General features: G+C 39.2%; 1 protein-coding gene across 1 annotated transcript in view; it reads right to left on the bottom strand.

The window, feature by feature from the left end:
- SYDE2 (synapse defective Rho GTPase homolog 2) overlaps positions 1–15,641 on the bottom strand; it is a 75,534-nt gene that overhangs the window by 31,865 nt on the left and 28,028 nt on the right. The window contains exons 3-4 of the mRNA XM_054981133.1: positions 5,979–7,075; positions 3,142–3,268 (exon numbers count right to left, since the gene is read on the bottom strand). Of these exons, the coding sequence (XP_054837108.1) occupies positions 3,142–3,268; positions 5,979–7,075 (1,224 nt within the window). The remainder of the gene's footprint in view (positions 1–3,141; positions 3,269–5,978; positions 7,076–15,641) is intronic.

Genomic DNA, 15,641 nt, shown 5'->3' with positions numbered 1-15,641 from the left:
GGCACTAGTAATTTATTCCCGGAGCAACGGAGTCAGGGGAATGAGCTGTGTTTGCCCTCCTTCTGTCGCCCTCGAAACACGAATGGAAGCCCAGCTTTCTTTGATTAGCAGGCTTCCTTCCCAACCACAGAGCAGCAACCCAGGGGAGGGAGGGGGAAGGGGTGGGCACAAAGGAAAGGCAAAAGGCAGCGTGGGAGGCTGGGAGGCCGCCTGCACCGTTTGCCTTTCCCCAGGACAAGGGGCGTGTGGGCAAGCCGGCCGCCCCTTGTCCTGGGGAAAGGCAAAAGGCAGTGTGGGTGGCTGGGAGGCCGCCTGCGCCATTTGCCTTTCCCCAGGACAAGGGGCGCGTGGGCAAGCCGGCCGCCCCTTGTCCTGGGGAAAGGCAAAAGGCAAAAGACAGTGTGGGTGGCTGGAAGGCCGCCTGCGCTGTTCGCCTTTCCCCAGGACAAGGGGCACGTGGGCAAGCTGGCCGCCCCTTGTCCTGGGGAAAGGCAAAAGGCAAAAGGCAGTACGGGTGGCTGGGAGGCCGCCTGCGCTGTTCGCCTTTCCCAGGACAAGGGGCGCGTGGGCAAGCCGGCCGCCCCTTGTCCTGGGGAAAGGCAAAAGGCAGTGCGGGTGGCTGGGAGGCCACCTGCGCCATTCGCCTTTCCCCAGGACAAGGGGCAGGTGTCTTGCGGGGCAGGTGAATGAAGCGGGCAGCCTCTGAGCCACTCGCGCTCCCGCCAGCTCTGCAGCACACCGGGACAGCCGGCTTGCTGCGTGGGCGGGGGCGACTCAGGAGCGCGCACACACGCGCAAGAGCCTGACTACGGTCGCCCTGAGTGCTGGCCTCCCCGATTCCCGATTGCGTACCGGAAATGAGAGTTGATCGTTTCGAATTGGTGGCCTGCGTTCGACAGCAGCCCAGATCCACGAACGGCTGAATCGGAATTTTTTTTTGGATTGGGCCCATGTCTAGTCTTGACAACACAGTCAACCAGGAAAACACATAACGAACTTGCAACAAATACTTTTCACAAAATAAATTATTATAATAGACAGCTACATAATAAATTACTATTGACTTTTATCTGTCTTCTAAAGTCTTTTCATGTTAGTTCTTTTGTATAACACCCAAAATCTGAAGAAACTGAATACCTTGCAAAGACTATGTTAATTATAGACATAGGGGGATGAAGACTCAAGGACAAGTAAACTAGACATAAATTTTCTATTCTAAAACCCATCTGAAGACTTCCATAAATACATGGCCCCAGGAGCTATCTGGGAGAGTACAATTTTGGACGAATGAACTCCAAATCTGCATTTTTTTGCTTCACACAGAAGCAAGCTAATTCAGTAATACATCATGAGAACAATTCTGTGCTTTAAGTTATATTTTGTATATTGATTCCCTCAAAAAAAACTGTGGTGAAATAATCATAGTCATACCAGACAAATCTCCTAGTCGCTCCAGTGGCTACCCATCAGTTACCGTGTTCAGTTCAAGGTATTAATTATTACATACAAAGTTCTTCATGGCTTTGGTCCGGCATACCTATGGGACCACCTCCCTCCCTATGTTCCTCCATGGCAGCTTCGCACGTTTGAACAGGGTTTCCTGCAGGTGCCAGGCTGCACACAGGTGAAGTCAGCAGCAGCCCGTACACGGGCTTTCTCTGTGGTGGCCCCTATCCTGTGGAATGACCTGCCTGAGGAAGTCAGAACAGCCCCTACTCTCCTGGCTTTTTGTAAACGATGCAAAACTGAACTATTCAAAAAGGCCAAATGGGAGGGCTGTATTGTAGGGAAGAAGCGTCGCTAATGAGTTAGGGACCATAGACTTCATCACTATATTGCCTTACATATCTGCTGCTTTAAATATGTATTCCTATGTACTACCAGTGTTCCATGTTGTCTAATGTTAGTCCTAGAATTGATTATTTTCTGCTTCAGTATTTTTTCTACTCTGTATTGGATTCTTGCTAATACTATGTCTTTTAAACTTGTATCTATTTACCCTATGGTATTGTTTATGAAATGTCCTTGATACTGTATTGAAATGTACTTGATACTGATTGTACTAATCTCATACTGTGTAATCCGCCTTGAGTCTCAGTGACAAAGGCGGACTATAAATAAACAAATAAATAAATAAATAAATAAATAAACCCAAGTCTCACAAACCAACCAAACAATAAAATTCAGCCCTGAACTGAATTGAGATTGTTATTGCTCCCTACTCATCATGACACCAGACAGGAGCTACCTAAGTGGCGCAGCTGGCAGGTTCCTTCATGTTACTAGAATTGAACAGGAAAAGGCCACAAGGAAGCATTAACTGCACTACTGTAGAAAAATGTGAAGTACATGGAAGAGGAGGTCTTTAAGCAGATGAGCACAGATAAGACCACCTGAATTTCAAGAAAGCTCACTGTTTGGGCATTTAGTCAGGGAATCCAAAGTCTTTGTTGCCATCTATCAAGGTGGGAAAAAGCTATACAAAAATATAGAGCACTTGTCATGCTCACAAGAGTGAAAATCTTGTGAAATATCATACAATGAAATTGCATGAATACAACAAAGTCATCTCTTTGGGGAATATTATACACACGCAGAAGCACGCGTGTGCATGCACACTTATCCCCCACCCATGATGTCACAGGGAAGTTGTACTATTGATTTTAAAAGCCGAGGGGGAGACGCCCTAGATTTGCTGAAGAAGGAAGTTTATCATTGTACACAACTTTTAGCCAAAGGCTTGGATCCACTAGAGGATTTCTGTGGACAAAAAAGGGTGTATGAGATTTTTGCTGATTTTCCTCTCCCACTGCAGACCTCAAATCCCACTCCCCCTCTCCACACACACACATGCTCTTCAGGAAATCTGTCTCATAGGATTGTTTTGGGGCTGCAGCTATTAGGGGAGTCGTGCTGTGCAGATGGAAATCCCTTCCGTTGGTGAAAATTACCAGTGAATTCAAGCCAAAAATAGTAATTGTTCAGACTTTTATTTCCTAAGAAGTATTTTCAGGACTTGCCTTCACATTAAAACATCTACGCTCCATCTCAGCCAACCAAAATTAAAAATACTGTTTTTACAGAGACATTCTGTATATTTTAACCATATATTAACCTTTTTCTAAAAAGCAAGTTCATTACCTGTTATCACATTTATATCTGGGTACTGGGTTTCACAGAGAGCAACCGCTTTGCTATCCTTTTCAAAGGCTTCTCGGAGCTCTTTCTTGACAGCTGCTGAGCCACATAAACGGTACAGGCCTACAACCTAAAAGCAAAATCATAAACCTTACCACACAGCCTACAACCTAAAAGCATTTAAGGAGTTTCAAGAAGTTAAATATTACGCATCAATACAATAAGAAGGTCAGGATAGAAGAACAAAAATCCTAAGGAAGTGGGATATGAACAGCCTAGATGGGAAAAGTTTTCACCAGAAAAAAAATCTGTACTGCATTAAATATACTGCAGACACTAAAAGAAAAGTAAATTAAAATAAGATTATGGGTTGGATCCAACCAGCTTTTCTGCAGGTGAAAGGGGGAGCTGATATCTCCTTTAACAACTCAAAAATGTTTTGCTGGGGATCATGAGATGCACAAAAGCTATATGGAATGGGCCTGTAGTAAGCCGTTTCCCCACGTTCTAAAAATACCATGACACTCACCGAACATTGGTGGCTTCTTCGCACGATTTCTGATTTACAAAACAGATGCAGGCAGTTATGATTCCATTTTCATGTTCTGTAAATGGGTGACGTCAGAAATCACGTGAAGAAGCCATCAGCATTCGGTGAGTGTTGCGCTATTTTTAGAAATTGTTTATGAAATGTCCTTGATACTGTATTGAGGAATTTGATGAGATTGAATGAAAAAGCTGGCTAGATTCAGCCCAATATTTCTGTGTAGCTCTGAGTTTCAACAACATCAACTTGTTTCATTGAGGCAATGATAACTAGCCAATAAGTAACCCTCAAGAACACATCTTTAGGCTTTTTCTAGTTCTTCTGGGAAAAAGTCTGAAAGGCTCCTTTGGAACCCCCACCCCAAGGCTATATAAATCAAAGGAACATGTATCTGTGATCCATTGTAGACCAAGCTTATTTTAAAAATGTACAAAATTCTGAGACCTGGGGATGAAAATTTGTCATTATTTTCATAAAAGTAACACAATTCTACTATAAGAGCTTTTTGGATAGCAATGTTTCTTCAAATCTGATTCAGAGCTCTAGCTCTAATCCAAAAGTGGAAAAGAGACAGAGCAAGGAATTAGTATCAATTAGTCTGGAGGCTTCACACAGCAGTTGCACATCTGGATATACCAGTAGCAGGGAGAAAAAGTCTATCCTAGACCTTTGCATGCTGCTCTAGTTTTCTGTTTACAAGGAATTACTAACATAGTGGGACTTTGGAAAAATCTAACCCTTTGCTTGCAATCTGAAGGGGTACAGTCTATTCTACCACCTCAGTATTCTGGCATGTTATTACCACTCATTCTAATGTAGGTGTAGAACAGGCCACAGCCTGAGAATCTTCTACAAGATTCTTCTTTCTCTTTTTCCCTTTAACTTCTGCTAATATTTCACAGCCAAGGATTTAGGGACAGGTTGGAAAGAGCAGCATTAACCATTCTAATAGGCTTCAACATTGTAAACCATTTTAAGCCTTGAGAACAGAGCAAGCATAAATCAAATATAGGCATAGATTGAAGTGCTGGAATACAATAGACTCATTATGAGTGATAATGTAATGTGATAAGAGAAGTTAAACACTGAATTTATCATGTACTGACTAATTCCCACAGAAGCAATATAGCATGCACACTTACTTTATCTACGAACACTATTTACTACAATTTGAGCTTCAACATATAAGTTAGCTTGTTATGCTTCAAGCCAACTCTCCAAAAGCATGTCAACCTCCTCTTCCATTCTAGATGCCAAATCCTGAAGAACATCAAACACTTCATAAAACATAATAGACTTTGGTAACCTCCTGGAAGGTGTGGATTGCTTTCACTCTCCTTCCCTCACACTTTAAAAACATATCACATTCCCACAACAGTGCAATGTGTAAAAGTATGTGTTCACTGTGGTAAGACTCCCATTTCATTTTCTCTTCTTTCTTTATGCCTTCTATTGTTCTGCTCTCTCCTATTCTCTCATTGGTTATGATATGTTCCTTGTTCCTATTTCAATAGTCCTCTTTAGTTTTCACCCTTTCCTGCATCTATAAGTTATCCTTTCTTTCCCTCTGTACCACTTTAAAGGCACACAGCAGTCTTCCCAGGCATCAACCTGAAAACCCCAACTAAGTAAATAATATACAAGATGAAACTGACATGAATCCAATTCCACTCATGCATTCCAGAGAAGTGATTTAAACATGACATCAGGGATGCAGAAGAACCTACCTGTGTGATGATGCATATACCAGCATCTTGTTTAAACTTGACCCCTACACAACATGCAAAGCAATTGTATGTGGAATATTAACACATCAGCACAATGTCCACCAAGCCTACAGGTCTCTACCATGCAAATATTGCACATGTAGCAGCTGGTGGTCACGTTTAACCAGTGGGAGCATTTTTTAAAAAATGCAGCATATTTAAATCCAGCCCCACAGAGGGTACCTTAAGGGAGAAATCGAGATCTGTGTATATTTCAACCGTTTTTGTTGTTGTTGTGCTGCTTATTGTTGCTTTAAAAAATCCCATCTGGGAAAGCATTTACATTAACCCCATTAACCTTGGGCAAATTAGATCTACTGATTAGTCTGAATGTATTGTGTGGTCCTGTTCTTATTACAGGACAGGTGATGGCAAATGATTACCCAAACTAAGGATGCAAAGGGATCTCAGAAGTATTCAATGAAGATGCCACTATACTTTTCCCAGCAAAAAAAAGCCAGCTGCTCCCAGTGTTAAAAATGAAATACAGAAATATTGACACAGGTGAATTTAAAAAAATACTTTACCTGGAAGCCTCTCTTTTCAATCTCCACAATGCACTTCTTCATCAAGAGGGGTACCATCAAGCCTACATTTTCCTTCTCAACAACTTTCCGAACATCGACGCCAAACATTACTGGCTCTCTTTCTCCATCTAGCCCATTAAGAGAGTTCTCCCACTGTTCCATCAGAGTCAGCTTGACATAAATAAGACCTCTAGGTTCCAGCTTCACGGCCAACTGATGAGTCTTTGTCACGCGAAAAAGAGCAGGAAGAACCACTGTCCCATGGCAGCAGACCCGATTTTTCCTTGGCATGGGCTCCCAGCTGAAGACCACTAGTTTTAAGTGCTGGGCATTTTCAATTTCTATGTTGAAAGTGTGGTCCATGTCCAGGAAAGTTGTTCTGCATGTCAGTAAGGCAGTCCTTGCTTTATTAACTGAATCTACCTGAATTGCACAGAAGACATCTTTTGAGTCCATCCGTGGTGGTTTTAAATCCTCAGCTCCATAGAAGTGAATGCTCATGAGCCCAGATATATATTGGGAACATTTGGGCTGGTCAGAAAAGCTGTAATGTCTAAAAGCGTCAATGTCTATTTCTGCTTTACTACCATTATTGTTTGGGAACACTTCCTTTCCTTTCCCAGACCTGCTTTCAGCTGCATTTTTCCCTGATTTTGTTATAAGCTCAGGGGAGTCTCCATCACTGAGGTAGCCTCCTTTGCTGGAGGATTTGGAACTCCCGTTGCTTTTCTTTTTGTAGTTGTGTTGTGAGGACACACTGCTATCAAGGTGATATCGACTTATAACATTCCTGCTAGCTGCTGCTGTTATGTTCCCAGGAGAGGGCAATGATGCATGGCCTATATCCTGACAATTATTTTTAATCAAGGAAGAATTATCTGAGCTATTATGGCTTGAATTTCCTTTGACACTGAGTTTCCTACTGAGCTCTGGTAATTTTTTCATTTTAATGGAAAGCTTCCTTACAGTTCTTGGGGATTTTATTTTATCATGGAAAGACCAGTTTATTGAACTATTCTTTTTTGAAGGGTTAGGACTTGAAGGAGAACATTCGGCTGCTCCCATTTCAGTTTTGCTTGCAGTCAAGATCCCAGGTCCTTTGGGAGGAGGGGGGGGGAGAGAGGGATAAAAGAAAGAAGTTTTAGGAACTGTGCATTAAACAGTAATTTTCTAAATAAAATTTTTTTTAAATAAGAAACGACTACTGTGTTATTATATGGAAAAAGTATAGCACTACTCTGTAAGATGCTGAGCATCAACAGCACCCATGCAGACAAGCACACACCTGCATAGTGTACTTTTCTGGGTTGTTCTGCCAAGAATAAGTACAAAGAGATCAGGAAACCTGACTCATCCTTGTTTTAAGAAATTCCATACAAAAGAGAAAGGTAATAGATACAGCCTAGGAACACCTGTCACTCATGTACTATTCCATATGTACTGTCTTCTCATACACATCAAGTTAGCTCCTTTCAGAGGAGACCACTGAAGCAATCACTCTCTCTAAGGAAGTCTTTTGAACACAGAATAGGAATTTACTTCCTTCTGTCTTTTCTTGGCACCATGTCCCCCTCTGCTTGTTATGGCAGGGGAAATGAAGAATGCATTTGGGATTAATTTCTCCTCGTAGTTCCAACTTGCCCTATCTTCTCAAGCCCCAAAATGTAGGTCCTGAAAATCTGTCAGTCACCAGATGATTTCAGGAAAGCATGCAGAGGATTCAACAAAGTGGCACCAGATAAGTGAATTCATTCAGCAATAGAAAAAGGGAAACTAAGGGCATGAATGAAAACCCCTGCATGCAATGATTCAATAAAACCAAATTTATACATTATATGATAAGCCTCACAATGTCTATTTAGAGTAGTTTAATTGTTGAAAAGAGAAGCTCTATTCAGACATGTCACCGAATAACAGCTAAAGAAAGTGTAATTACAGTTTGTTATGATATCTTAATTCACAATCCGTAATCACATCTGTTGACCCTCCTCTGCATCACAACAGGATTACTGAACAGATAGAAAATGAAAGCAGATATGAAGCTCTAAACCATGGGAAGCTCAAATAATTATTTGGGTGCTGGACTAATGCAAATTAAGGTTTGGCAAAATATCTGAATTAAGCCACAGGGCATGGTTTTATTCTGACAGAAAACTGCAGGTAGTCATGTTGGTCCATTTAAAAAATCCTAGAGCAACACTTGGGTTAATATAGCTATTAGGGCCAAGTAAAATATCATAATGTAGTGAATAAGCTTTTTAATGAATCAGGCCGAATGATCTGTTATACAAACCAACCAACCTCATATGAACCTGTGTGTGTGTGTGTGTGTGTGTGTGTGAGAGAGAGAGAGAGAGAGAGAGAGAGAGAGAGAGAGAGAGAGAGAGAGAGAGAGAGAGAGAGATGTTGTTAGGCATGATGGAAAGACAAAGTCTGCAGTCTCTAACTGTTTTAAGATGTTATGTTAACCATTAGGCTAGACTGTGCTATATGCCAAAGTATCTTCAGTTATACCAAAAAGTGACTGGGTCAAAAACACAATGACTACTCTCCCTACGGAAATTGAAAGGCTGGCAGCAACTTGGATTTGTGGCGCATTGGAGATGGATCAAAATTACTGCTGGTTTTTATATGTTACACCTCTGTTAAACTCAAATGCTGTCAGCTGTTCTACAATAACTACAGAGGCTACCAAAGTCTCTTATCAACTTTAGCACTACAACTAATTACAGTAGTAGTGAGATATCCCCCTCTCAATTTGTTTCATCTGGGTTTTTTTAGTGCTAGAGATCTTCCCCTGCTTAACTAGACAATTTTAATGCAACATTATACAAATAAAAATATGGGTTTTTTTGACATCATACTATCAAATATTCCTACTAATCATTAAACAGCCTGGTCAGTTTCTTGGGAGTATCCAAACTGTTGCTTATTAACAAAATTAAGCAGACATGAGCTCACTCCCACATTAGTACTCAGCTATTTCATTTTTCTTGTCACTGTTTCAAGTTAGAACATTGACAGTCCCCTTCTAAGCAGAATTACACCCTTTTAAATTCTTTGAAGTTAATAGGCTTAAAAAGGTATAACTCTACTTAGGATCTCAAAACTTCAGAATCCTGAAGTTCCCGTTATTTGCCTTTTATTGTTAGCTGAATAGCTCTCTTCACATATACAAATTCACATGAGGTGGCTTCTTAAAAAACAACAACCCACCAACTCTCTAGTTGGAGAAGATAATACTGTACAGTCTGTTTTCCAGAATCGTCAATGAATTTTCTTGTTTCTCCCAGTTGCTACGTTTCTATTGAAGCTGTTTCCTTACAGGGAATAGACTATTTCTAGCACGCCTGCTGTGCTTTTCTGGCAAGCAGCTCGTAAGAAATGTGGTGTTTGATAAAACTGGACAAAGGCTTCTCTTGTACTGCAAATCACAGCATAGTCCCACTGGTGGGCTGCTCTGAAGCATTCTATAGTAATCAGTGCCATGCTTCAGCTTGCTAACATTAATCTTCCCTTTCTGTCAGAAGTCTCTGGCAAAGGCTTAGAGGAGCAAGCCAAGATATTAAAAACTTTCCTCAGCTTCATTACAGCTGAGAAGTCAATCTAACGTTCTTGACATTTCATTTTTCACTTCTGGTAGCTTCAGTACTTCTTTTTTTGTAAGAATGTTAAACATATGTTGAAAGGGCATTGGAATCATTCATGGCAGTCTGGCACCCTTCTCCTGTGTTATCTGAATGGTGAAGAGACACTCCTGCTAAACACTCAAAAGTATAATAGTTTCCCTATATATTTTTTGGGAGAACAGGGATTCTGAAACTACATCTTCTTTTAGCTCTAGGTAAATCAGGTTATGTCACATAAATTCACACACAGAACTCACAAACTCTGCATTTTTAAAACTAACTTTTTTCTTTCATTATTTTGATCTGCCATGATGTGTTACTTCCTTGTCTTCAAGCATTTTTCTCATTCTTCATCTCGTACTTTGTTATAAGAATTTAATATAAATCTTACTAAACATAAGATATAGAAATAAGAATGCTAAATGATAGTTGGATGAATACAACTTTCCAAACATATATGCAACGTTGTCTTGAGCTCCTCTTTCTGCTGTCACTTCCACCTTCAGGAAAGATTATTCCTCTGGTTTGCTGAACCTACCTGGGCAGAAGAGCAGCTATGCAGGTGAGGGGGCTGGACAAGGAAAAACAGGGGAATGAAACAGCTGACTCCGTTTGGGAGAGCTGTGCTTGTGGAAGAGAGAGAGGAGGAGAAGCAGCAATTTCATCCCCAGCCTCATCCCTCCTCACTCTAGCCCAACAAACAGCAGCTTTTCTGTAAAGTCTTGCAAACATACTAATAAGCTTTCCAGGAGTCAAAAGGAATTAAAAGGAATGTAGGAAAATTCTGTGTTTCATGCATGGATGGTTGGGTGTTGGCCAGAATCAGCATTTATTCAGTAAAATATTTTGTCCATGATTTGTAAAGTATATGGTTGTTCCCAGCCAAACCAGAAAATCTGCTCAAACGCAATTTTGAATGTAGTATGTCAAATCATTTTTAACAACTTTGTGAAATGTAGCTTCAGTCCAGGCCTCAAAAAAAACCCTTAGTATAACCCTTAGTATAAACTCTATTTGGATTGGGTATTTGACTGGGGAGGGGATAGTTAATCAGTCAGTCAAATGATCAAATGCTTTTAAAGAACAACTTTAATAAAACAGGATATTTTACATTAATCACAAAAACAAGGTCGTTTGTTTCTTATAAACATTGGAATTCATTTTTAATTGTAATGTTATTCAGCTTTATCATGGACAGTTCTTTGCAGTGACTTTTATTATTGTATAGCTGCTTGCTATACCTAAGGTTACCAACCTCCAGGTTGTGGCTGGAGAGATCTCCCAGAATTACAACCGATCTCCAGGGAACAGAGATCACTTTACCTGGAGAAAGTGGCTGCCATTGAAGTTGGACTCTGTGGCATTAAAGCCAGCTGAGGTCCTCCCCAAACCCCACCCTTTCCAGGCTCCACCCTCAAAATCTCCAGAAATTTCCCTATCTGGAACTGGCAACTCTATCTATACTGATAACTTGTCCCTTGACAGAGTAGGATTAGGACACAAATATCCTTCACTGCTGCCCTTGTACACAAATGACATCAAAATGCAACCACAACAACAAAAAGATAAGCTTCCACCTACAGAGAGGCATGCTAGTCTTCATGGAATATTTGAACATGGTCAACTAACAGGCAGACAAACTGATAATATTTGAACTACAAGTTTAATTTCTACACAGTTTAAAAGAGAGTTTACAGGTGCGAGGGATTTTGAAGATCAAACCCTCTCCCTACCCAAGAGAAATTGAGTACTATTAAGAGACAGATTATATTTATGTTAACAATGGAAGGCCTAGAAGGCCATTAAGCAATAGAGTTAGTTAGTTCTCCTGGTACATTATAGTGGGTAGATTTCAGAAATCTGTGTGATGGAAGACTGCATTTGGAAGTAGTGCAACAACTTTTTTCTAATACCAACTTTTAAAACACTTTGCACCTGCACTGCCCCCGCTACTGGGGAAGTGAAGGGGGGAAACACCTGAGCATAAGGCTCAAGGAAATTCTATTAAGCAGCCACCATTGAGGTGAATGAAAAAATTGTAGGCTTTGCTTGTACAATAAGCAAAAATTTCACAAAAATGAGCTATCAATAAGCACCACACAGAAATCACTGTACCTTGTAAATTTTAATCTCATTTCTTCCACATCAACTTCACCTGCTGCACATTTAATTCAGAAAACTAACCCTTTAACATATATCAATCCCGGCATATGCTATGAACTACTCAGAAATCAATATACAGCATCCTTTTGACAGGTTCCCCCATAATACTAGATTAATGCCTCTAGCACTGGGGAAGAGCCAGGGTAATGCAGTGGTTAGAGTGCTGACTAGGATCTGGAAGAACCAGGTTCAAATACCCACTGTGCTATGGAAGCTTGCTGGATGACCTTGAGTCAGTTACACTTTTAGCCTAACATACCTCACAGGGTTGTTGTTTTTAAAAGATTTTTATTGGGTGAGTAAATTTAATATTACAATTTTTTTAATTAATACGCTCATTTCCATATTCCCCCACCCTCTCCCCTCCCCCCTTTATCTCAGACTTCCAACAGTTTTCCAACCTGCTGTCTAAATCTACTACTTATATCTTTTTCTTTTCTTATCCATTCTAATATACTACTAAAATAGATATTATATGTTAAACTATAAAAGATCTAATATCAAATTAACAATTACAGTATGTTTCTAACTTATCATTTCTCCTCTTGTAAAGATCGCCCTCTCTTCCCTTCTGCCAAGTTAATAGTTATCTAGCACCACGTCCCACTTCTTTTCCAAATACTGTTTTAATTTCCCCCAGTCATTAAAGAATTCCTCTGGATTCTGTTCTCTCAGCTTTCTTGTTATTTTGTCCATTTCTGCCCTGTACAGCAATTTTTGTATCCAATTTTCAATAGTTGGTACTTCTTTTGTCTTCCACTTCTGAGCGTATAAAATTCTCGCCGCTGTTGTCATATAAAATAGAAATGTTCTATATTGCCTGGGAATCCCTTCCATGTTCAAATTCAACAACAGCAGTTCTGGGTTCTTATTTATTTGAATTTGTAAAATTGCCGTCATAGCTTCTACAATATCTCCCCAGAACTGCTTTGCTACCTCACAGGTCCACCACATATGATATAATGAACCTTCATGGTTTTTACATTTCCAGCACTTATCTGACATTTTGTTATTCCCATATGCTATTTTCTTCAGTGTTAAGTACCATCTATATATCATCTTGTAAACATTTTCTTTAATATTAGTACAAGTCGATATCTTCAATGTATTTTTCCATAAGTATTCCCATGCCTCCATTGTTATGTCTCTATTGCAGTTTATAGCCCACTTCACCATCTGGACTTAAACAGTTTCGTCTTCTATATACCATGTTAACAAGATCTTATAAACTTTAGAAATCTTTTTCTTGCCTTCTTGTAGTATACATTCGTCCAATTCTGAGTTTTTCCATTTAAATCCTGATTTTAAACTATCCGAATCATATACGTCTTTAATCTGCCTATATTGGAACCATCCGTAATAGGATACTTCATCTTCTGTTTTAAGCTTAATCATATTCTGCTCCATTTTCAACACCTCTTTATATGACAAACATTGTTCCCTACTATAAATTATCCTTGGGTCAATAGCTTCCATTGGCACCACCCACGTCAGGATACCTTCATCCAAATATTTTTTATATTTTTGCCAAACCGTGAAGAGACTTCGCCTAATACAATGATGCAGAAACATAGAGTCCGCTTTAATTTTATCATACCATAAGTACGCATGCCAACCAAAAAAATGTTTATATCCTTCGAGAGTTAAGAGTTTAAGATTCTCTAACAACATCCATTCTTTGAGCCACGCCAAACATATTGCTTCATGGTATAATCTTATATTTGGTAATTGTAGTCTCCCTCTTTCTTTGGCATCACATAAAACTTTCATCTTCACTCGCGGCTTCTTCCCTGCCCATACAAAGTCCAGTATTTTCCTTTGCCACTTGTCAAATTGCTTGTTGTCTCTTATTATTGGTATTGTTTGCAGTAAAAACATAATTCGTGGAAGTACATTCATTTTAATTACTGCTATTCTTCCCAGCCACGACAAATTCAACTTATTCCATTTGATTAAGTCTCTATCAATTTGTTGCCACAGCTTTTCATAATTGTTCTTGAATAAGTCAATATTTTTAGCAGTAAGCTCTATTCCTAAATATTTTACTTTATGTGTTACCTCACAGTTGGTAATTTCCGTTAATTCTTGTTGTCTTTGTTTTACCATACTCTTACATACTATCTTAGATTTTCTTTTAACATAAAATCCAGCCAAATCACCAAATTCTTTTATCTTATCCAACAATCTTGGCATATTTTGGATTGGATCTTCTATAATAACCATTACATCATCCGCAAAGGCTCTGACTTTGTATGTAAATCCCTTACTCTTCATACCTCTTATGGAGTCGTCTTCTCGTATCTGCATCAATAAAATTTCCAATATCAAGACAAACCACAGTGGAGACAATGGGCAACCTTGCCTTGTACCCTTACGTATTTCCAATCTCTTAGTTAATTCGTCATTTACTACAATTGCTGCACACTGGTCTTTATATATAGTTCTTACTATATATGAACTCTTTTCCCATCTGTAACTTCTCCAGTTTAAATTGTCAAAAGCCTTCTCTGCATCCACAAAAAAGAAACCAACTTCTTTTTCACAGTGTCTGTCATAGTATTCCTATGCATTTATTACAGTCCTTAGATTGTCTTTGATCTGTCTGTTTGGTAAAAATCCTGCTTGCTCTTCTGCAATGAATTCAGCCAGCCATTCCTTCAGCCTCTTCGCCAATATTTTCACAAAAATCTTGTAGTCATTATTTAACAGTGATATAGGTCGATATTTTTTTACATTACATGGGTCCTGCTCTTCTTTTGGAATCAATGATATATTAGCCTCATTCCAGGTTTCCGGAATCTTTTGACCCTTTAAGATCCTATTCATCACTTTTTTCAGGAAAGGCACCACCTCTCTTGCCATTACTTTATAAAATTTAACCGTTATTCCATCAGGTCCTGGTGCCTTCCCCAATTTAGTCGACTGTATTGCATCCATAATTTCTGTTTCTGTTATTTCAGCATTTAATTTTCGCTTCCACTTCTCAGATAGCTTTGGTAAATCAATTTTGCTCAAATATTGATCAATACTATCCTCATTTACCACTTTACTCGGATATAATTTGGCATAAAATTTGTAAAATGCTCTACATATGCCTGATTGATCCATTAACGTCCTATCTTCTATTATCTTAGTTATCACTCTTTTCCCCCTCCTCTTCTTTAATTGCCAAGCTAAATATTTCCCCGGCTTGTTGGCACCCTCAAATGTTTTTTTGTTTTAGTTTCTTCAATTCCCATTCCAATTCTTTGTTCTCCATTGCTTTTAATTGTTCTTGCAGAATCTTTATTTCCAGATGTAATTTCTTTTTCCCCGGTCTTTTCTTTAATTGAGTCTCTTTAGTTTTTATCTTTTCCTGAATTTCTTTCCTTTTTTCTTCTTTCCTTTTTTTGTCTCTCGCATTTAAATCCATTAAGACATGTCTCATAACAGCTTTGTACGTATCCCATACTTTATACGTTGGTACAGATTTATCCAAATTATATTGTATAAAAAAATCTGGTTTCTTTCTGTAACAGATCTAAATTGCCCTCCTGTTGCAGTAAATCTTCATTAATTCTCCATCTAAATTTTTTAATACATTTCCCAAATCTCCACATAACTGGATTGTGATCTGAGCTTACTTTGGGCATAATTTCAACCTCTTTAGTCCATATTGCCAATTCCTTAGAGGCCCAGATCATGTCAATTCTCGATAGCGATGAGTGCCTTGCCGAATAATAGGTAAATTGCTTGAATTTGGAGTTATTTCTTCGCCACACATCCTCCAAATTTTCCTGATTTTGTATTTCAAAAAAAGATTTTGGCAATAATCCCCATTTCTTTTGAATCCCCTTTGTTTTTTTGTCTTCCTGTAAATTTATCACTCCAT

This window comes from Eublepharis macularius, chromosome 5, assembly GCF_028583425.1.
Source record: "Eublepharis macularius isolate TG4126 chromosome 5, MPM_Emac_v1.0, whole genome shotgun sequence".
NCBI lineage: Eukaryota > Metazoa > Chordata > Lepidosauria > Squamata > Eublepharidae > Eublepharis > Eublepharis macularius.
This window is presented reverse-complemented; position numbering and strand designations above follow the sequence as displayed.